Source organism: Stigmatopora argus, chromosome 5 (genome assembly GCF_051989625.1).
Source record: "Stigmatopora argus isolate UIUO_Sarg chromosome 5, RoL_Sarg_1.0, whole genome shotgun sequence".
In the NCBI taxonomy this organism is placed as follows: Eukaryota; Metazoa; Chordata; class Actinopteri; order Syngnathiformes; family Syngnathidae; genus Stigmatopora; species Stigmatopora argus.
The window spans coordinates 8694661-8716516 of record NC_135391.1 but is presented as its reverse complement, the minus strand read 5'-3'; the positions used below and the strand labels follow the sequence as shown (position 1 = coordinate 8716516).

The following is a 21856-nucleotide window of genomic DNA, read 5'->3' as shown; positions in this document are numbered from 1 at the left end:
ATAGACAAAAGATGTGTTTATAAAATGCATTTCGGTCATTTAAATATTGCTCATCAATATAACTAATTATATTAAACTAACCTTCTCTGTTTGGAAATGAGAAACAGTGGATTAACCTAGTTGGGTAGAAATAATTAATTATTTACACAGAAATTTGAATATATTCAATTTAACTGGTAGTTCCACTGCTAAAATTCTACAATGTGCCTTTTTTGTGAGCCTATACAAGATGAGATAGCGTTTCCCATCCGACTTTTGGATTAACAACAATATTATCAAACTTCTTTTCAATATTCTATTTGAAATGGATGTGTCTGTTCAGGATTTGCTTATTATAGTTACATATGGTACTTAGCCAAAAAAGATTCTCCATTTTTATATTTTGCCACCTGCCATGAAATTTTCTAGCTGCATTTTAATTTTGTATGTCTTCTTTATGCTCTCTCCATGGTCCTGAATTTGTTAGAATGTGAAGAAAGATCAGAAACACCATCACGCTTTCATTGCTGCCTATTCACCCCCCTCCTTCCCTTTTTGAAGATCACACCCCCCACGCACCCACTTTCTGTCTCTCTCGCAATCTCCCTTTCTCTCCAGTACCCGCTCTGCTTCCTTTGCTTTCTCACGCGGTGTCTGGTTATCCCGCCTCCTTTTGGTACCCATGTATCGCTTAGTGAGCACCTTATTTTATTTTTCCAATGTTTTTGCAGAGCTCCTTTTCTGATCACTTGTGATCAGATCAATTTTTTTTAGATTATCTTGAAAGGTACGAGGGGAAAAAGTTAAAGGATACATTCCAGTCTTGCTCTTGTAAGTATTGTGGCTCATTTTTGTCTCCCTGTGTCCGTGTGTTTGGGTTGTGGGGTCTGTGTACATTAGCTGCGGTCTATTCTCGAAGTAGCTGGTGGCAATCAGCCACATCTGTCTTTTCCAGTATTACACAATTCATAAGTTGACCTGAATAGTGAGAAAATACAAAGGCATGACAAATTATTCAATGCAATTTTCTTCCTTGTGACTCTCACCAGTGAATTTGGAATGCATATGAGTTAATGGATTAAAAAAGGCTTATGATAGACAGTATGCACTGACATTATAAGAAGAAAAATGATATATTTATGTAGTATACTGTGCCTAATCAATTTGATCTAATCAATTTGCCATTTTTGTTGTTGTTTTTTTGTTACCAGATTTTGTGAGGTTGTTTGGTTTTATTTTTTAGGATGTTGGTAAAATTAACATGTCATATATATTATATAAAATTAGGAAAAAGGCAAATTTCTTACTTGCTTGGTTTGTTGAACTGAATGCACAGAGGAGCAGAGGTTATTATGGCCAAGTATCAAATTAGTAATTGGGTGTTTTTGCTTCAGTGCCTCCTCCGACATGCTTCTGGGTTTTATGCTATAGTATATTTTACAGTCCGTCAATTTTTCCCTGTCAGCAATTCTCACCTCATTCAAAAGGCACCACCAACCTTTGCTGTTATTACAAGTTTCTATACATGATATTGTATCTATAAACAATTGACGATGTTGAATTAGTGAAATACCAGCACAAATAAATGTATAATCCTATTATGAAGGGTTTCCAGAGGAGTGTTGCCATATTGGGTGGGGTAACCCCCAGCTAGTTTATTTACAAAGACTAGAGGTGGGAGAGAAATGCATTTCAGGAAATTTGGGAGGAACTGTTTTACTAGTTCAATTTGTATGTCTACACCTAAAAGTTCAGAAAGGTTGCTCGCTACCAACAGCGTCTTCTTCGCTCTAATTATTGAGACTACTGAACTGGCATTTTACCAAGTGAACTGCATTTAATGTAATCTGCTTTGTAGGTAGACTGTCAAATTTGAGAAAATAATTATTTTAAAATTACGTATGTGATGTAGTTCGGAGAGTTTCCTCTTGACAGCTGGATTTGGTTCTGCCTTGGACGAAAAACCTGAATTGAATGCCTTTATTGTCTTTATTCTTTATTGTCATTATACAGGTGCAATTAGAATTTAAAGCTTTTCCTGTACTCGTTGTACTAATTGTACTTCACTGGTGATTTCTGCTGATGATATGTGATATTAGCTTGTACTTTCATTCAGGTTCGAAACTACACAAACTAAACCTCTCATTATGGCAAAGTAACCTGCTGTGGAGAAAAAATATGGAAATAAGGACGCTGTTAGAATAATGTTAGTCTTGTCTTGACTGCTCTTTTGTTTTACTTGAATAAGTTACTGGATACCCTCGAACTCCGCTTACGGGTGTGAGAAAGAGTTCTGCAGTAACATGAGAAATTCCAAATGAAAATGGAGCTTCATTTTAGTCATGAGAAAGATTCTGACCAAGGTTAATGTTGCAGAGAGGGTAGGCATAGTGCACTTAATAACTTTCCCTTGGCATAGAAACACCCATCTGACTTAATATTTCATAGCCTAATCTGATACATGGGTTTCTTTTTGAAGCATCATAGCCTAACTTAATACCACGCCATTTAGCTTTCCAGAAATAGCTGACTTTTACTGTCAGTAGCAGACAGACAGTGGCAGTGGGGAGGGCTGTGCATTCAGATTTTAGTTGAGTAGATGACTGTTGGCCGGCTCGGTCAGTCCGCTCTCCACTATGCTTCAACTCCCTCCCTCCCTCCCTCCCTCACCAATCTGCACTGCATTGAGAGATGTGTGTAGAGGGCAACTGAAAATGTGCACGGCTTTGAGGATGCGTGCGGCATGTGTTTCCGGAAGGAGCTCAGGATAGAGGATGGGATTGACTGGAAGGAGGATCTGCATTCCTTCCCCGCATCCTTGTGGTGGCACTACGCGTATGTCCGTGAATATGCATGTGGGTACGTGTACACTGCAATGCTGACTGCAAAAAGTGGCTGCCTCGGCGCCCCCTCTACTCTGCGATGCGTTTCGAGGAGCGCGGCGTGGAATCGAGTTCGCGCAGAGTGGGATGAAGGGCCGGAGATGCTGCGAGCCCAGAAGTGTCCGCTCCCTCTGTGCCTCGAGCTGCTTCAGTAAACTCAACCGGGGTCAGTACCGCTCTGGCTAAAGCTGTGGCCGAGAAACACAGAGTTGTCGCACTCTTCTCCATCTGTCAAACAAACAAACAAACCAAAAAAAAAAGAAAAAATTACCTTCCGCATCATGCCATGTGAAGCAATCATCCATCCATCTCGCGCTGGCATCCGACACCAAGGATGCTTGGAATCATCATCAGTCCTCCTACAATGCAGCGATTGCAGGTATATGCTGTAATTGGCAACAATGCAGCCTGTCTTGCAATTTGCCCTTTTCACTGCATGCTGTGTTCAACGGTTTCTGTCTTTCTTCCCTGTGATTTTTAACTTGTGCTTCCTCGCTCTTCTTTGGGATGCTTTCACTTTCCATTTGCATGTTTGGATGAGCTACAAGCTGCATGCCGTTGTAACACTCTTGTTTTTTTGACGGTGTCTGCAGACTATTTCTAGATCGTTGCTTTTGTGATAACTTTACAATGTAAAAGAAGTACTGTATACTTAGATTCAGGACTCGCTTAACAATAAATGTTGCTATAGTACTTTTCTTTTCTACTTCTCAGAATTTTTAGATATCTTTTCCTTGCCTCTGGCTGTGTTATGTTGAGCAGCTGTGCTCTTCTGCCCGGGGCTTTCTGCCTCCGCTAGCTGCTGTTTGTACACTCAAATGAATTTGACTTAGGCACCACAGATGGATGGTATTGTATTAAGGATTTTCACTGTCAGCTTCAGCACTCCTCAATATTGAAAGGAACTCCAAAAAAATGAGTCATAGCCAATACGTTTTGGGCATGAACATTAGTCATAGTGAATACTGTCGCCGGTTCCTATAACAACCTAAAGAGTGAGTGTTGCAGTGAACTCCACCGAGTTTGAACACGAGTTCAAAAAAGTGTTGATCACTGCTTATGTGTTTGTGTGTCTGACGACACAAGCCGCAGTTTCTCTAATTAGCAGAGTGTGCTCTTTCAAGCAATAAGCGTCCTTTCCTCGATACGCAGTCGTACATCACTGCAGTTTTCGTAAATCTATCCGACAATAGAGTTCATTTTGCAAGCTAAAAAAAACAATGAGTGAACATATGCAACTCAACTCGTAGCATTTTACAATGTAAGCTAAAATTTGACTTAACTACTACATGTACACCACATGTAACCCCCGGTTATTTGGTATGTGTGTTATTGGTACAAAATATTTGCTTTATCATACCATTAACACGGCCTGATAACTTGAACTCTCAGGTTAAGTGCTTTTCTGAATTAAAGTATCAAGAGAGGTATAATGGCTCAAGAGGGGTATAATGGCGGCACCATTTGAGTGTCCGCATTGGATAATCATTTCCTACTGTATAGTGTAGTGAGTCTTCAATCATTTTAAATGTGCAGATATTAACAAGCATACTTTAAAGTGCTTCTGGCGACCAGTACGACCTACTGTGATTTCTGCCTTGGTTTTTGATGGCCTTCCTCGTTGCTCATTATCTTTGAACCTTGACACCAGGCCACTTATTGTGATGAATCTCCCTCTTTCCGCCTTATGGGGTCACCATCTTGCTAAATATTTTTTCCATTATCATCAGTGGTCTCCAGAGTGAAACTGGGACAGCAGGCAAAAGGAGAGTTTTTAACAGTATATTGTGAGACTTAAAAACCTTTCAAAGATTTCAGATTTCACCTGAAATAGGGGTTGATACCCCGCTTTGAAAAAAAAATCCTATCCAATATCCAACAATTGCTATCAAAATTGCAAAATACTTTGTTTTAATTAGATCAAAGGCATTTAATTTAAAAATCAGTCTGATTACTGTTGCAGACTGATAAATGATTGATGACAAATGTTGTTAGAAAACCTCTATTAGAGAGATTGAATAGCTGGCTTTCTCTTCATGGCTGACAACACAAAACATCCTTATCAATTAAACACGCCATTGATGGAATTCTAAAGGAACACTCAATGGGATATCCACTTTGTTTTGGCAGCATTTTGCCATTCATTTTCAACTAAAACAGAGTGTTTAATTTACAAAATGTGTCTTCCCTTAGTATTTTGCTGTGCCAAACAGCTTTGAGTGGCTTTACACACTCTCATTACCTTTTGGAGAGCTGACTGCTTACGTAACTAGCTTTAACCTCTCGTCTCCTCTATCTCTCCACCTGTGATATATGGTGCCTGTTAGTATTTACTGCCCCCCCCCTCAAGGCCAAGCCCCTCATCTAGTGTGTGCTCTCCTCTCTTTGTGTACGCTCATATATTCTTTCTCCTTCACACCTCATCAAAACAGCAGTAAAGGTACTAAACTGTTGGGTGTGCTATACATAGAGGGACAATACATCTTTCATTAAATGCATAGTTTTGGTGTACATTTAAAATTAGACAAGAATGTTTTAAAATAGGATATAAAAATTATTGGACCGCCCTTTTATTTGAGTACATCAACATTCTCATACAGCGGACCGGCGGCTTGAGTGGTTAGCACGTCGGCCTCACAGCTCTGAGGTCCTGGGTTCAAATCCAGGTTGGTCCACCTGTGTGGAGTTTGCATGTTCCCCTGGGCCTGCGTGGGTTTTTTCCGGGTACCCCGGTTTCCTCCCACATTCCAAAGACATGCATGGTAGGCAGATTGAAGACTCTAAATTGCCCCTAGGCATGAGTGTGATCGCAAATGGTTGTCTGTCTCCTTGTGCCTTGCGATTGCCTGGCCACCGATACAGGGTGTTCCCCGCCTCTGGTCTGAAGTCAGCTGGGATAGGCTCCAGCACCCCCGTGACCCTAGTGAGGATAAAGCGGTTCAGAAAATGAATGAATGAATGAACATTCTCAAACTTCAAGAGATGGGTGCCAAACACTCAAAATTGCATTTCAGTTTTCTGGAAACTTCATTTGGTTTTCACGCTACACTTTTACAATTACATTCCCCCAACGTGTTATTTGTTTGCAGTCACAGAGTGACATGTGAGCTATACCAAGCGTTCCACTTATCTGACAGCTTCTCCTCCGGGACAAGCAAGAAGAGCTTCAGCAGTCGGGCAACGCTCTCCCAATTACACAGCCAGAACTGTTTCTCTTACTCCACGGTGTACATAGTGGACGTGGACATAGAAGTAGAGACGTGGACAAGGCCAAATGAGTGCTGCAAACCTCACCTATAATACTTCTTTAGATTCATGATTGTGTTTGCTGAAATTGGTGATATGCTCAAGGACCCTCATTAGCGTACAGATAATGGATGGGTTATAAGAATTACAACGAATGTGAGGAGCAGGGTGCTGTAGGTCATTGTCCAACGTGCCAATGTGTAGGGGAAGGTGCTGTGCCCTTGAAGCATGACTTGTGTACTAATTGGCTCAGAGCGTTGATTCATGGTGCTATATTTTCCACACCAGGGAAGCACGGGGAAAAAAATTATGGATATGAATTTATAAATAGAAAACATGCATGAGTTCTATGAAGGTACCGCCTGCTGGCGATCAATGGGGATTTATAGACGTAGCAGTTGGATTTGTAGCTTTAATTGGCTAATGATTTCCACCCCACTGAAACTGATAAACTTTAGTATTATATTAACACTATATTTCCAGATAAGAAGAACATGGATCGATGGTAGTGCCATTTCAAAAACATCACACCAACAATGTAACACTGCTGGCTAATTTTGACTTGTTTACAGGGCTTGTTGTATACATTGCACTACCCTTGAATGCTATTGACAGTGTAGCTTTAGGGGGGAAATGGGGAATTGTGGTGACTGGTTTTCACTTTAGCAACATAGTATAGAGGATTTAGCTTTAAAGTTGCACTCACCTCGGGGGGAGGAGGAGAGGTATTTTACTGAATTCGATAGATTGGATTTAACTGTGACACAAGCTGAAGAAAACAAACAAACAAAAATAATTTTCTTCCTATTTTGCTGTTGACCAGAAAGTCAGAGTTGATACAGTTGATATTTAATATCATTACTGAGGCTGCCAGTGTTTTAATTGTTTTTTAAGAAATACAATTGTTTTATCAGAAAATGATTTATGTATTTTTTATTGTGAAATTGGAAGAGTTCCTGTTCTGCCAATTTCCTACACAATACGTAAACCATTTTCTGATAAAACAATTGGTCGAATAGAAATAAATTGGAGTCTAACTTATTTCTGTTCGACCAAGCGGTGAGCTGAGTCAATTGAGCACACAGAAGGAAATAGAGCAGCCGGTACGTTGCCTATCCTGTTGTTTTCATCCAAACATTTTACTGAATACTGCTTTGACCAAGTGACAAATTACGTGGCCAATTTATTGGGTCGTTTTTGTGCTAAACTCCAGTAAAATATGGTACTGGATAGTTAGGATCAACCACGAAAACAAGATGTTGTCAATCCCGGCCAGTGTTGCCAAAAGTGCACCAGTAAGAAATCTCGGTTTTAATTTCAGATGATAAATTATTAGTTTTCATTGCCATGCTTGCTTATAGACTCTGAGATCATAAATGTAGGTTGTTTACCATTCAATAGATTAGATTTTAAATGCAGCCAAAGATGCTTCCATGCCAGACTCTCCTGTGTTTCTCCTTTTCGCTCAGTCACGAGGGCTGCACTACAGCCCCCGGTCTGAACCTGCACGGTAAAATCTCATGTTCTTTGAAAGTTAGTTCCTTTTCTGACCAATTAGTATTCCAACTCGTCGCACAATGAACTAGTATACTCGTCTTTCTACTGATTTCGCATTGAATCATACGACTTCCCTGGTAGCCTTTCCTTCCGTTACGTCCTCTGTTTTAAAGATCGCTGATCCACAATGCAACAGCACATGATCTTCAGTGATCCAACTATTTGTGTACAAGCAATTAAAAAGTAAACATTTCCCAAAAATGCTCCCCTTGAAGTTCAGCCATAGAGTTGTTTTGTCAGTTTTCTTTGTACACACCATCTCATATCCTTTTTGCTTTGGATTAAAGAACAAATTAAAGTGCAATGTTTTATCGATCTCGCTTTTACAGGAAGTGGAATTATAAATGCACAGTGATAGAAGCAATATAGCACAGATTTAGCATCGAATAATAGAATAGAATACGGTTTCAGTGTGTATTTTTTTGTTGAACACTGCCTATTTTATAGATGGATGGATATATGCACACACTAACATGTTTCTGTCTTTCTTTTGTGGACAGAGTTGTGGGTGAGTAGTGTAAAGCTGACACTGCCACACTCCTTCCGTGTGTGTATGCCCTGTTTAACCTCAAGTAACCTCTATTTGAGACATTAACGCTGGTAAATATAGCTGCCACACCAAAAGGGTGTTGGATACTGGACAGGCTATGCATTTTGAAATGCCCCTGAAATGTGTTACATCATGCTAACCTCTAAATATGCCAAAGGTTATTTATGTCAAATGTCAGAGGAAGCAAAGCCATCTGATAAATTACACTCCCAGGTGAGAATGTGATACGGAATGAATTCTTGTCTTAATGAAGAAATGACCAAATGGTCAGTAATAGCGCCGTTAAATAAGAAATAATGTTGAATATTTATTTCAAATGGGAGCTGGGAGAGTCAGCATAACTGTGACGGGAAGTGTGTATCATAAGATTGAGGTTGTGCAGATGCTTTGTGCAGCAAAAATATATGAAGCAAAACTTCTTCAAACAAATAAATGTCCTATTTTGTCTTCCAGATGACTCAGGAGACGAGGATCCGGGATCCCAATCGGACCGCAGTGAGATTCAGGGAACTTTAAAGATACTCATCAGCAAGCTTGATGACCTCAGCACATGTAATGACTTGATTGCCAAACACGGGGCTGCCTTGCAAAGATCTCTAAGTGAACTTGAAGGCCTGAAAGTTCCTGTGGAGGGAGGAGAGAAGATCAAGGCGGTCAACGAGCGCGCCACCCTCTTTCGTATCACTTCCAATGCTATGATCAATGTGAGTAAACTACGGCTAACGCCAATGTATTTTGTATTCATTTTCTGAACCGCTTATCCTTAATTTGAATGAATATCTTTATAAAAATTATTGCCCATTCCTCTTTCTAATCAACCATATACACATATCCTTTGAATAATGTAAACCTAAATGCAAAATTTCAAGCAGTATGCAATCCAATCTTCTTTTTTTTATTACTACCAGTATGACAAGCTTTGCACCTGTGTTTATTATCCATTCTGCTATTGTCCATACGGAGTTTCTGGGAGTGTTGAAGTAATGGCACTAAAGATGATTGCGGGTGTGTGAGAGGGTTGGGATTAGCCCCCTTCCCCTCTTTCAATATGACCCCCCCAGACTGTACTCTAGTATCTCTGATTTCCGGGTTGCCGTTACAGACGCCACTTTATACGGACAACTGCACATGGTGCGTTGAGTGTCATACTTCTTAAATGCTTTTATAACTATGCAGAATTGTTGGTGACTTGAAATCATTTGGCAATGTTTAGGTTAGACAAACTCTGATTTCAAATTTGATCTTAAGGCACTCATTTCCAGAAAGGAATACTAAAAGCTGCATCTTGTTGCAATATCATCCTTTTTGGCAAGAGGCAAGGGACATTTACACCAACTCCTAAAGTCATGGGAAATACTCTTTCCTAGGAAGAATGTACTTCTGGCAAAGGTGCTCTGCTAGCACAAAGTCTTTGTGCTCATTTTTTTTGGTCTTCCAAATTCTGCTGCCGGAATATCGGTGCCAATGTCTGTGAACATGCAACGATCTCTGTGGTATGACCATTTGTCCATTTAGGATGTGACATAACTTGCCACAAAAGCCACACGTGCATGTAATGAGATGTCCTCTGTGTGTGGCTGGATTTACTGAGTGATAAGAGAGGTTGCCAGTTCAGTGTCCTTCCTTAAATGTCACTTGAGTGTCGTATTTTCATTCCGACAGAACCAGTTCCGACATGCAAACATTAGTTTTAACCTTTATTAACCTTGTCCACCACTGGACATCATATTCAGTCTGCTCTTGAGGTGAGGACTCAGCAATAAAAATGCAGAACTATCGTTAGTTTTTTTTTCAATGGGTGTTGGTTTTGTAGTCACGTCAAAGGAAGTGAAGTGAAACCTCACATGCATCTCTAGTATTTAATGAATTGAATCATGCCAGTGGTGGTTGAGATTCTTCATGTTTGATCAACTGAAGGTAAGATGGAATTGTGCTTAAATCTGATGCGGGAATTTTTTTGGAGATTTCTGTCATTTAACAATGTTGTTTCTGTGATACATGTTTTGTTTTTTTGTTTGTTTTTACATATCACATTAGCATTCATTAATTTCTCTGCCACTCTGTCAAATATGTTATGATAACGGAAAGAGAAAGAAATTAAGGAGCATGTTTTAAAATTCCGTTTAAACCGGAGTTTATCGTCTGTATTTGTCATTAGATTTTTAGTGGCTTTTTTTGCGTGAAAATATTTTGTGTGTATATTTAGTATAGTGAAACAAAATTTTCTACACAAAACAACAACCTGAATTATTGCTTTATGAATACAGATTAGTAATACCCTTAATACATTTGATATATATATTTGAGTCAACATCAGTAGATCAATTTATTCATATTTGGTGTTAAATACCCATCGAAAGCACAACAATTTAAAGTCTTTCAACACTGCAAACATTCTGAACTGCAATAGAGCGGAGCCCTCTTTGAGGGCCTCCTTCCCATTTAATCACTGTCACATGGCATTTTCTTATTGCATGTTTTCAGATGTAAGGCGTTCTGATTTATTTACTTGTGTGCTTAGTGGGTGTGAGGAACATTAGGCATATAATGCAGTGGCAACAAATGCTGACAAGTTGTTTCTGTATGATCTAAAGTAACCTTTTTGACTCAGCATGCCCAGCACAGCAGGAATAATGATGCCCCACATGACTCAAAAGTCCTCTGCCATGGAAAGAGTGTGAAAGTGTAGCTCATTTTTCACTCTGTTTGCCTTTTCTTTGTTTTGAAGAACTTGGGCTTTACACCTTTTTAACATACTGGTACTTTAGGTAGGAAGTATAATTAGTTTCATATGAGGTATATTCATTGGCAATGGAGGCTAATTGGTATGAGGTGAACTCAAGAGATGGTTGAGGTTATGTATTCGGTTCTCAATGAAGCCTATCTTCCTGGCAGTTTAGCTGATATGATGAGAAGAGAGTGATGCCATTTTGGGGAATGGGTCGGAGGTTGAGAGCCCACTCTACCAAATATGGTCATGCTTTTAATTTGGCTGCTTGGGTGGATGGCTGCTCTTTCAGTGCTCCTTCAGTTATTGTTGTGAAACATATCTACATATTGTAAATCATATACTTTTTATGATGGTGATATACGGTTTGGCAGATGATGCTATTGATCCAACAACTAGCAAATACAGTTACACTCGTCTTTTTTTGACATTTTTTTAATTTCCTTTTTTTCTCATTTAAACCACATAATAGAATGATGGCGATGTTTATTTATTCTATATATATATATATATATATATATATATATATATATATATATATATATATATATATATATATATATATATATATATATACACACTGCAGTTCTTCTCTGAATGTTCAATGAAAAAACAAGTCTTGACAATCCCAAAAACCTTTAGTCCAAAAGAAGTTACACTTTGTAGAGGAAAGTAAAACAGAAGCAGCAAGGCGGGTGATCTATAGCTTTTTCCTGTTTGAGGAAACAGCAGCAGTGACTCCTCCTGCCTTGGTTTTATTGATATTTTTATTGATCCGCCTATCACTTAAATGCAGTCGAAATGTTGACCAGACTGCATGTTACACCAATTGACAATGTTTGTGTGACTGTGATTCATTTATTTATTTATTTTTTCAGGCTTGCCGAGACTTTCTGGACCTAGCCGAGACTTACAGTAGGAGGTGGCAGCGGGCATTGCAGTATGAGCGTGAGCAACGTGCCCACTTGGAGGAGACCATTGAGCAGTTAGCCAAGCAGCACAACAGTCTGGAGCGCGCGTGGAGGGTGGCGCCTACACATTCATCCAGTACACCCAGTGCGCCGACCAACAAGAAGGGTGAGCTGGACTGACCTGCTTCTGTTTTACTAAACGTCATGTGATTTGAATGACCTGTTTATATACAAATTGGATAAATGGTATTTCATTAGGTTCTGCTTACAGTTGTTTTTGTCTTGCATGTTGACAACATAAGGTCTAATTTGTGACTGAAATATATTTTTAAAGTTGTTCTCATTATAGGAACTTAACAGTCTGTTCAACATTTGGTTGTAAACGTGGCAAAAATGTGTTGTCAGTACAATTTTTTTACAGTTTTGTTTTAAATGTTATCACTTGGATGCTTAATATTTTTCACATTGATTGACATTTTCAATGCAGTGATCTATTTATAATCAAAATAAATGTAATACAAGTACAATCAATAATTTAATCATTCGCAATGTCTAGTGCAGATCATTCCATTTCTTTATAATGCATTTGCCAGTACAGAAAGAAGTCCATCATCCAGGCTTGTTCACCAGTGGAAGCCTTGCCAGTTTTACTAAGATGATTATTTCCTAATTAGGGGCCATGTGTACATGATTATACAGTACTGCTCAATCCTGAACCTGTGAGAAATGCATAGAGGTTCCCTTATGATGCGTGTGATCTATACGTTTGGTAGGCTTTTTTTTCTTCTAAACTATGTTTGTCCTTCTTATAGAAGCGAATGAAAGGCCGCTCCAAGGTGAGGCGAGTGATGAAGATGAGGATACTGAGTTCTTTGACGCCATGGAGGATTCCCCTGCATTTATCACAGTGACGGCGACGGACAACACACAGCACAGGTCTGCCATATCTTGGAAGATTTATTTGCGTAAACAAACGTCAAAATTATTGTCCGTGACACCGGCCTTCTTTGTGCCCCATTCCAGGCGATCTCAGACAAGTTTAAGTGGAGCAATTGGAGGCAATTCCTACGACTGGAACCAGGACGATCATGTAAGCCTCTTCTTCTGTTGTAGGAGTCTAACTTGGTTGTATTTCCTATTCCTCCTGATGTGATTTTGCCAAGATATCGCTGCATTGCTGGGATATTATTATTTTGTCTCATTGCTCGCCATCCAAGTAAATGTTCACTGCTTATATCGATCCACAAAGATTTCAAATAGCGGGCTAATCCGTCTTAAGTTTAGGGGTAATTTAAATTTTTCAGGGGCTCAAAAATGCATTGTGGATAAATTATACTGTATGTTGTAGTGAAACAGAAAAGCTCTCCCCATTGTGTTTTATTGTTTATAGTTGTGTGTACCGGTTTGCACCGACTGTTCAAATATGATACATTAAAATGCAAAATGAGCCATCACACTTTATCTCGAGTGTAATGAATCACATTACGAGCGCTAAAACAATCTATTCGCGTTCTTTCGTAACCTAACTCTAAGAAAGAACTGTGACAACAAATTTCAAAGTTATTTTTCACACGGCACATTCCTGGGTGCGCCCAGTTAAATTATCCATCTCTGTTTGCACTCTGCACTTGTATTTGCACAAGCAAAACTTTTGTACATCAGGTTCTTGCTGTTTTCCAGTTTCTTTTTTGTAATCCCTGTGGTATGATTTCATGTCATTTACTCCTCTCACCCTGAGCGTTGCTTCTGCTTGCTCACTTGTCTTCTTTTCTCTTTCTGCTTCTTTTGCTTGCTCCTTTCAACTCTTGATTTGTTTTCCACTGTCAAGCTTTGCTTCGTTAAGCTTGGATAACAGTCCACTTTTTTTTATTTACATTCACAGATGTCTCCAAGCTATAACGATGTGTCAGGGAAGGAGCTGCAACCTCGCAGACAACGGCGGACTTGTGTCCCAGACAAGCCTAACTACTCCCTCAATTTGTGGAGTATCATGAAGAACTGTATTGGCAAGGAGCTTTCCAAAATTCCCATGCCTGTAAGTGAGACTGGCTTTTTCTGTTTCGGTACGTTGTACTCTCGGTTGAACTGATTTTTATTTGCCTTGTCTTCTGCATCTTCAGGTGAACTTCAATGAGCCTCTTTCAATGCTGCAGCGTCTGACTGAAGACTTGGAATATCATGAGCTTCTGGATAAGGCAGCACGCTGCGACTCCTCGTTAGAGCAGATGTGTCTAGTGGCGGCATTCTCCGTCTCTTCTTATTCCACAACCGTCTACCGGACAGCCAAGCCCTTCAACCCACTCCTGGGGGAGACCTACGAGCTTGACCGCCTTGAGGAGTTTGGCTACCGCTCACTATGCGAGCAGGTGAGATCACACCAACATACAAATAGTCGTAATGTTTGCAATTGTGGCATTTACGTACGTTGGCGTCTATTCTTGTAAGGTGAGCCATCACCCTCCCGCAGCTGCCCATCATGTGATTTCCCAACGGGGCTGGACCTTGTGGCAGGAAATTACAATTGCCAGCAAGTTCCGTGGAAAATACCTCTCTATCATGCCTTTGGGTAAGACATTTATCTCTTGCTGCTAGTAAAATCCTGAATGTGAACAACTGCTTAGTCTTAGAAACTGAAGAGCATGAATTACCAAGTTATGCATGTACTGCAAGCCAAGAAATACCTATTTCCTAATGGAGAAGGGTCGGGTGCTGCAGCTGTCGCCTGCGCATGTGATGGAGGAAATAAAGCAGCATTGTTTTATGACATTTTGACAGGAACGTAAAAATGGTATTAAGGGGAGTTGATCAATATGATGTAAAGATTGGAAGCGGTGTAGTTTGCACGGCTTATCTCTTGCCTCCTGGGACATATCCTACATCAGAAAACACTTAGGTGCAAAGCAGTGTGTTAGCAATCATTCAGGTTTAGGTCGTGTAGGGAGTTGGTGGGAACGATTTAATCAGATTTTTTTTTTTTGTAAGATCTGTTATCTCATCTCATCTCATTTTCTGAACTGCTTTATCCTCATTAGGGTTGCAGGGGTTGCTGGAGCCTATCCCAGCTGACTCCGGGCCAGAGATGGGGGACACCCTGAATCGGTGGCCAGCCGATCGCAGGGCACAAGGAGACGGAAAACCATGAAGATCTGTTATAATTACTTTAAAAAAAAATAGATTGTTGTTGTGATTTTATATATCCAGGTGCAATTCATTTGCTATTCCACTCCAGCGGAAACCACTACGTGTGGAGAAAAGTCACGTCCACTGTGCACAACATCATTGTGGGCAAGCTTTGGATTGACCAGGTCTGTTAACAAGCACTTCTCATCAATAGTCATTCCACCACACGAGCTCGAACAAATCCCCTTTACTTTCAAGGAGCCATAGCTGTTTTCCTTTTACTTCAAGATGTGCAATGAAGAAGAAACCACCAGGTCTTTAGGAGGGTTTTTTTCTGTTAATTACTGAAAATGTTCCTGTGCCCTACAAAGGGTTAAGATAATACAACAAAAAATTCTTACTTGTGAACTTGCAGTGTTATTTTATGTAGTGGTACCTCTACATACAAAATTTGTTTCATAGTAGAGACGCATTTTACGTGTAAATTCTATAATTCGTTCTATAGTTTTCAACATACTACCAACTACATACTACCAATAAGTGTACCAATTTCCTATGAAAGATGTGAGAACCGCACAAAAGAGAAAAAGATGAGACTTATTTATTAACCTATTAAAAATGAATAACAAACACATGAAACAACATTTTTATTGTTGTTGAAGGGCGTAGGTGAGACAGGAGGAGGCAAATGCTTGGCAAGTGACAAAACATACGAACACACCCACGTAAACACACTATATTTAACAACTTTGAATGAATGATGAATTCAACAAACTTGTGATGGGAAGAAAAAAGCAAAGTTGCTTTAAGCACACTGTAAAAACTCCCGAAACACAGTTTTAGAATTCCGTGACGACATTCGGCGATCAAAGGCACACAAATAAGCAGCATGGAGATGCCTTTACCTCCTAGGCAATGGGAGGCCCGTGGGGTGTATGATTTGGATTGGATAATAACTCTATCATGACAATTTCCAAATAAAATACAGGATTACAGGAACTGTATTTAAGTTTCGGGAAATGTTTAATTTTTCTTGCAGAGATTTGGCGATTTGGAACTTGAATTTCTTTTGTATCTTGGAACAAAATGTTCACGTGGAGGCTTTTCGTAACCACAGTTTTTCTTGAGTAGAGACGTTTGTAAGTAGAGGTACCACTATGTATATATTCACATTGCACATAGTACCTGTATTTGGCGAACAAGGAGAATCTGTTTTATATAAAAATAAATAAATGGAATTATCTTGGGAGGAGAGCCAAGGCCGTTTTAGGAAGTACACTCAATCATGCACATTTATTCATAATCTTTGTCACCTGCATGGCTTTGTCTTGTTTTCTTAAATTAACCCCATTCTTTGTGTGTTTGCAGTCAGGTGAAATCGAGATAGTGAATCACAGGACCAAAGAGACCTGTCAACTCAAATTTTCTCCCTACAGTTATTTCTCCAGGGATGTTGCTCGGAAGGTAAATCCTCCTCTCTCATTCCCTTGCTGACACCAGTCTATTTTTTTAATTTATACTTGTCCTGCTCAGCTGCTAGTCTTGCAGAATGGTGGCTCTTTATGCCTTTTTATGCTGGAACGGTTTTTAATATACAACAGCAGCGTTCAGATTACGCCCCGGGGGATTGTTGATGGTTTTGTGATATTTATTGGCAATGCGGTTAGAAGAATGTTTGTGAGGGGACAGACTGAAAGAGCAAGAAATAGGCAGCCATCCCATCAGGTTCGACGCCTGGTCTGCCAGCTCAATTGATGATGTTTGTCGTTTTTCTCAAGGCAACCTTTAGATACAGCTGTCGTATTGGAACGTGTAACTAATAACAGTCTGGTGAGTCTAATTGAATTACAACTTTAACTTAAATTCTGCCTGTCCAGGTGACAGGCGTGGTGGCCGACAGTGGCGGGCAGGCCCATTACATCTTGTCCGGAACGTGGGATGAGAAAATGGAGAGTGCCAAGATCATTCAGAGCAGCCGAGGCGGTAGTGGATCAGAGGGCAAGCAGAAGACCATCTACCAGACATTGCCTCCCAAACTTTTATGGAAGAAGTATTCGCTTCCGTAAGAGCCCACCTTATTAAAAGCAGCAGACGGTTTGGCTGAGTCTTTACTTTTGCTGTGTTCCTACGACCTATTCTATTCTCTCATCAGAGAGAACGCGGAGAACATGTACTACTTCTCAGCGCTGGCGCTGACCCTGAACGAGCAGGATGATGGCGTCTGTCTGACCGACAGCCGTCTGAGACCGGACCAGCGACTGATGGAAGACGGTCAATGGGATGAAGCCAACTCGGAGAAGCAGAGGTTAGAAGAGAAACAGAGAGCGGTGAGGAGGAAGAGAGAAGCGGAAGCCTCAGACGCTCAGGATGAAGGTTTGTTCAAAACACAATTGTCACATTTGATTGCCTTTATGCTCGTAGTTGAGGTACACTTTTAGCTTGTCCGGTGCAAATATGACCAGTACTAAGCAGACATGTCATTAGGTCAGTTTAACACCACTCCAGAAATGTTTCATTTCTTTGTGTGTGATCTGGTTAGATTATATTGATGTATCCATGTCTTGTCTTTTTTCCACTTCCTCTACTGTTGATCAGAAAGTGATTATGAAGCTGGTGAGTGGGTGCTACTCTGTTGACGCGCACACAACACGGACAACATCTTGTGTGTTTTTATCCTGTCATTGTTGGAACTGCATGATGCCTTTCTTTCATCTCTACTTAAGACAAATTAATCAAGAAAAAAAGGTTTTTTTCTTGGATTCATGTGAAAAGTTCATGTTGAACTGTTTAAAAGTTTGATTTAAATGTCTTTATGGTGTGTAGTCAAGTCAGGTGTGTGTTGGCAAGCTAAGCCAAATATTTCTTTAAAGATGCGTCCATCTGTGTGTGGTTGTTCTTTGCCTTGAAAAGAGTTGTTGTAAATTGCTGCCACAGCATTAGCATCAAACTTTTTATTACACTGGGCCACAATTTGATTTAAAGAATGTTGCTTTAGGTCTGACCGATGTAACACATTTTTGGGTGTGGATTCCAGAACTTTTACACTCTATCATGTCAATTTGTTTTCTCTCCACAGCTTACTTGCTATGTTGTTACTAACGACACACACGCCATAACCTTTGTTAAAAACATGATAGCGTTGAACTGCACATTGCCATCACGTAGTGTTCCATTGTATGTTAACATATGAAAATGTTCATAAAACAAGCACATACAATATGTAAGTACTGAGTTTTTCATAGTTTTTTTTTCTAAGAACAGAATTCCAATAGTTTAAAAACTTGAAAGAATCGAGAAAAAACCGAGATCAGTTTCAGATCCTACCCAAAAATGAGTTAAAACAGCTGTAAGACCAGAAACAACAAAAATTGGTGTTCCCCAGTGTTTCTTACATTCTTGTTTGGTCCATTCAAACCTTTCACTGCAACATGAAGCTGGAATGCATTTGGAGCATTCCCAAATGCAGCACACAGCCACTGATTGCCTCTCCTATACACGCTGTACGTACAGAGGTCACGGCCCGCAAGCGTGGCTCCGACTTGTTGACCGCCGCCACTTAATACGCTGCAATGTTTTCGGCAGGTCGCGAATTTGAAGGCTACCAGCCCCAGTGGTTTCAACAGAGGAGGGACTCGGTCACCGGAGAGACAAACTTTGTGTACAAAGGGGGCTACTGGGAGGCCAAGGAGAGGCAGGACTGGAACATGTGCCCCAATATATTCTAACACGGGATACTTCCCCCACGTAAGGACCTCAGGAGACACCGCCTCGGCTCCTTCTGCACTCTGCTTTCGCAGGCTTATGTGGAGCTTCGTGAGCAGGAAGTGGTGAATGTGACACACGCACTTGTAACAATTTGTACCTCCAATTGTGCACTCTCATTGCTTTACAGATGGAAAAAAAGATGGGGTGCTCCCTGTCCCATTTTATAGATGTGTGAAGCTGTTGGAGTTGTGACATCCCAATATGAACGCACCTGATTAGGTGCTTTAACATTGCACTTTTCAGCGGAGAGTTTTGATCATTCACCCCAAAAGAATTGTGGATTGACATGGTTCAAATCAGTGACAACAGACATCCCTTATAAACTTCAAATTGGTGACCAGGTATTAATTGACTTGGGTAAGTCAGTCAACAGTTTGCAATCTGATTTTGAAATGACATTTTTATTGTTTTTACGATTCAATAAGCACCATAAAAATATAAAATTGTCTAATGAAGCATATTTTTACACAGAATTTCACAGTAATTATGCTTCAGATACGTTTGTCGGCTCAAACTGACTGCAAATTTGGTAGTAGTTGTATCACATACCGTCATGAAAAAGAAACGATAACTATACTAACTCGCTCATGGAGGTATATGAAAAAACTGTAACAAAACAAAATTAAGATGTTTAATAAATTGACACTGACAAAAATGGCAGACCTTTTTCAACTATGTATTTTGGAATATCATGCAAACCCAGTGAGACTATTAGCATGCTGCTTTTCAGCATTTCTTTTGCTGTGCATGCAATTAGTACTAAATTAACTTTGAAGGTTATGCTAATTTGAGCCTTTCCTCAAAAAGATTTAGCAGAAAAGAAAAAACCTTTCAACATTGTGTTTTTTTTTGTATTCTATCTTCTGCATCTGCACCCGCGCGCACAACTCAAAAAGGCACATTGGCGTGTTGCTGGAAAACAATGTAGTTCGAATATAATGTTCGTTTTTGTACAATTTCACACTAAATTCTAATTCATGCTTCTGATTCATCAAAGCGCCGCACGACTCCGTCTCATTTGCGCATTGAATATTCTGTTGAAATGCATTCGTATCGAGCTTGTCATACATTGAGTAGCACTAGTCGCTGCGCATGAAGTGACGCTAGAACTATCTTTGTGTTGCTGTCGATAAGAAATGTGGTTTCTCTCGTCCTTTGGTGCTCTCGTGAAACGTCACATGGCGCGTCCTTGCTTCCGTTGACGGCATCCCACATTCAGTACTAACACCGCATAGTTCCACTTGGACCTCAGCTTCCTCGGTAAAGATTTGGTAGTTTAGTGCATCCTGTTGGCACTGTGTGAGCCTGGGGCCTTGGTTGGGTTTACATGTAGAAAAGAATGGGGCTGGTACCTGTTTGGCAGAAGATCTTTGCTCCGCGCTCACCACAGTTCCAACGTGTCATCTTTGGTGTTTGTATAATGATCTGGCATCCGCTTTTGAAGGTACCCTCGGTCTTTTGCCTTTAATTGACCGGTCTGTGCACTACAGATCTAATGAAAAAAAAAAGTATTTTTTTGTAATCATTGGTAGGATTGTAGGTTTCAAGGCTAGAGGTACTCCGTTCCGTCTGATCTGTTTGTGTGAATATTTTGTGATAGGAAAATTATACTGTAATATAAAGTCATATGAGAATTAAGTTATCTGTACAGCCTATTTGGTCATGTAGCATCTGGTCACTGATGTACTTCACAATATTAGAAGAAAACATGGAGGGATTGGCTGCACACTATGTTTATCGCGGCAAAATCACAAAAGAGGGGCCTTTAATTTTTATTTTTATTTTTTTTAAATCCATGATAAGAACATATTGGACACTTAATGTATATTTAAAAAATGGAACAGGGATTGTTCACATCACTAAGTCACCACATCACCACACATATAACAGGAGAAGAGAAATCACGGATGATGATATCGAGTTCACACTGCGATAACTTTTAAACAGCATTTCATCTTCTCAATTTTATAAAGCTTTATTAATCCAAAATATCATCTAGAGATGTCTATTTAGAAAAAGGCATTTTAGTCAGAGACGACATGACACGGACATCCCAGTTTTCATATTTAGGAAAAAACACTGTGGAAGAAAAGACAGCTGTAGATAGCAATAATATGCAGAAGTGGAGATTTTACTCAGTTTAAAAAAAACCAAAGTGTTTGTAAATGTGGAGCGCGTGCTGTAGATGAAACAATGTTTTAATCTGCCTTCCCTTTCTATAGAGGGTTCTCCCTGTATGATTTCAGCTTTAATTTTTGGAGGCTTTTACTATTGACCTTCTCGTGGGTGCCATGACTCTAACGTTTGAATATTTCTACTGTTTGTATGTATATTGATAGATTTGCGTGCCCATTTCCTTCAATTTGAGAAAAATGGAAACTGATAGAAACTAAATATTTTTTCTTGCCTTTTCCAAACAAAATTTTCCTGGGACTATAAGATGTGGTTTGCTTAGGTAGCTGCTGCTGATTTGACTAATCTGTCAAGATGAAAGTCAAGAGCAGCCTGGTAGAAATATCAAAGGTTGCTGACATCCCTTTACCAATTTTAATTCCCTAATACACATACTGTAGGTGTATTCAAGTGGTTGTTTTTACAGACCTGTGTATTCTCCCCTTAATTTCTAAGAATGTCTTTCAAAAACCAAGGCACAACTAAAATGAAATAAAGTTCTCGAAACACTGGTTCTACAACTTGACTTTTTTTTTCCTCCGTAAGGTTAGAAGGAATTTTGTTGTCAAAAGAATTCCGTGACTTTTTGTACTTTAAAAGTGGTGAAATGACTAAAAAGAATGCACACATTTTCGTGTATGTTTTCTTTTAAATTTTAGTTATGGCTCTCAATGTATAACATTTGAAAATTTGAATTGATTAGTGCAGAAATTCCCATGTTTCTGGTTGCCGTTAACGATGATAGACATCCAATCCATTTCAACTCCAATCTATCACCCTCAATGGCAGCCAGTGATGTAATAATTTTTCAAATTGGTGTATTATTTGATTGATTGCACAGCTCCGTACCATGTATTAAATACATGATATTACATAAATTATTCCCATGACCTTTGTAAATATAATGATTGACTTTACTGATAAACATATCCAAATTTTAACAAAC

At 39.6% G+C, this 21856-nt stretch overlaps 1 protein-coding gene across 4 annotated transcripts in view; it reads left to right on the top strand.

The window, feature by feature from the left end:
• Positions 1 to 21424, top strand: part of osbp2b (oxysterol binding protein 2b) — a 28587-nt gene extending 7163 nt beyond the window's left edge. The window contains exons 3-16 of one of the 4 annotated variants that reach the window (XM_077600948.1): positions 8668 to 8918; positions 11821 to 12019; positions 12666 to 12789; positions 12877 to 12943; positions 13736 to 13888; positions 13974 to 14219; positions 14299 to 14419; positions 15055 to 15158; positions 16342 to 16437; positions 16851 to 17035; positions 17126 to 17346; positions 17569 to 17586; positions 18556 to 18717; positions 18866 to 21424. In XM_077600948.1, the coding sequence (XP_077457074.1) occupies positions 8668 to 8918; positions 11821 to 12019; positions 12666 to 12789; positions 12877 to 12943; positions 13736 to 13888; positions 13974 to 14219; positions 14299 to 14419; positions 15055 to 15158; positions 16342 to 16437; positions 16851 to 17035; positions 17126 to 17346; positions 17569 to 17586; positions 18556 to 18698 (1928 nt within the window). In that variant the 3' untranslated portion in view covers positions 18699 to 18717; positions 18866 to 21424. Of the gene's footprint in view, positions 1 to 651; positions 811 to 8667; positions 8919 to 11820; positions 12020 to 12665; positions 12790 to 12876; positions 12944 to 13735; positions 13889 to 13973; positions 14220 to 14298; positions 14420 to 15054; positions 15159 to 16341; positions 16438 to 16850; positions 17036 to 17125; positions 17347 to 17568; positions 17587 to 18555 lie in introns of those variants that run through there. The other 3 variants (XM_077600950.1, XM_077600946.1, XM_077600949.1) reach the window with 3 other exon arrangements.
• The last annotated feature ends 432 nt before the right edge of the window (positions 21425 to 21856 follow it).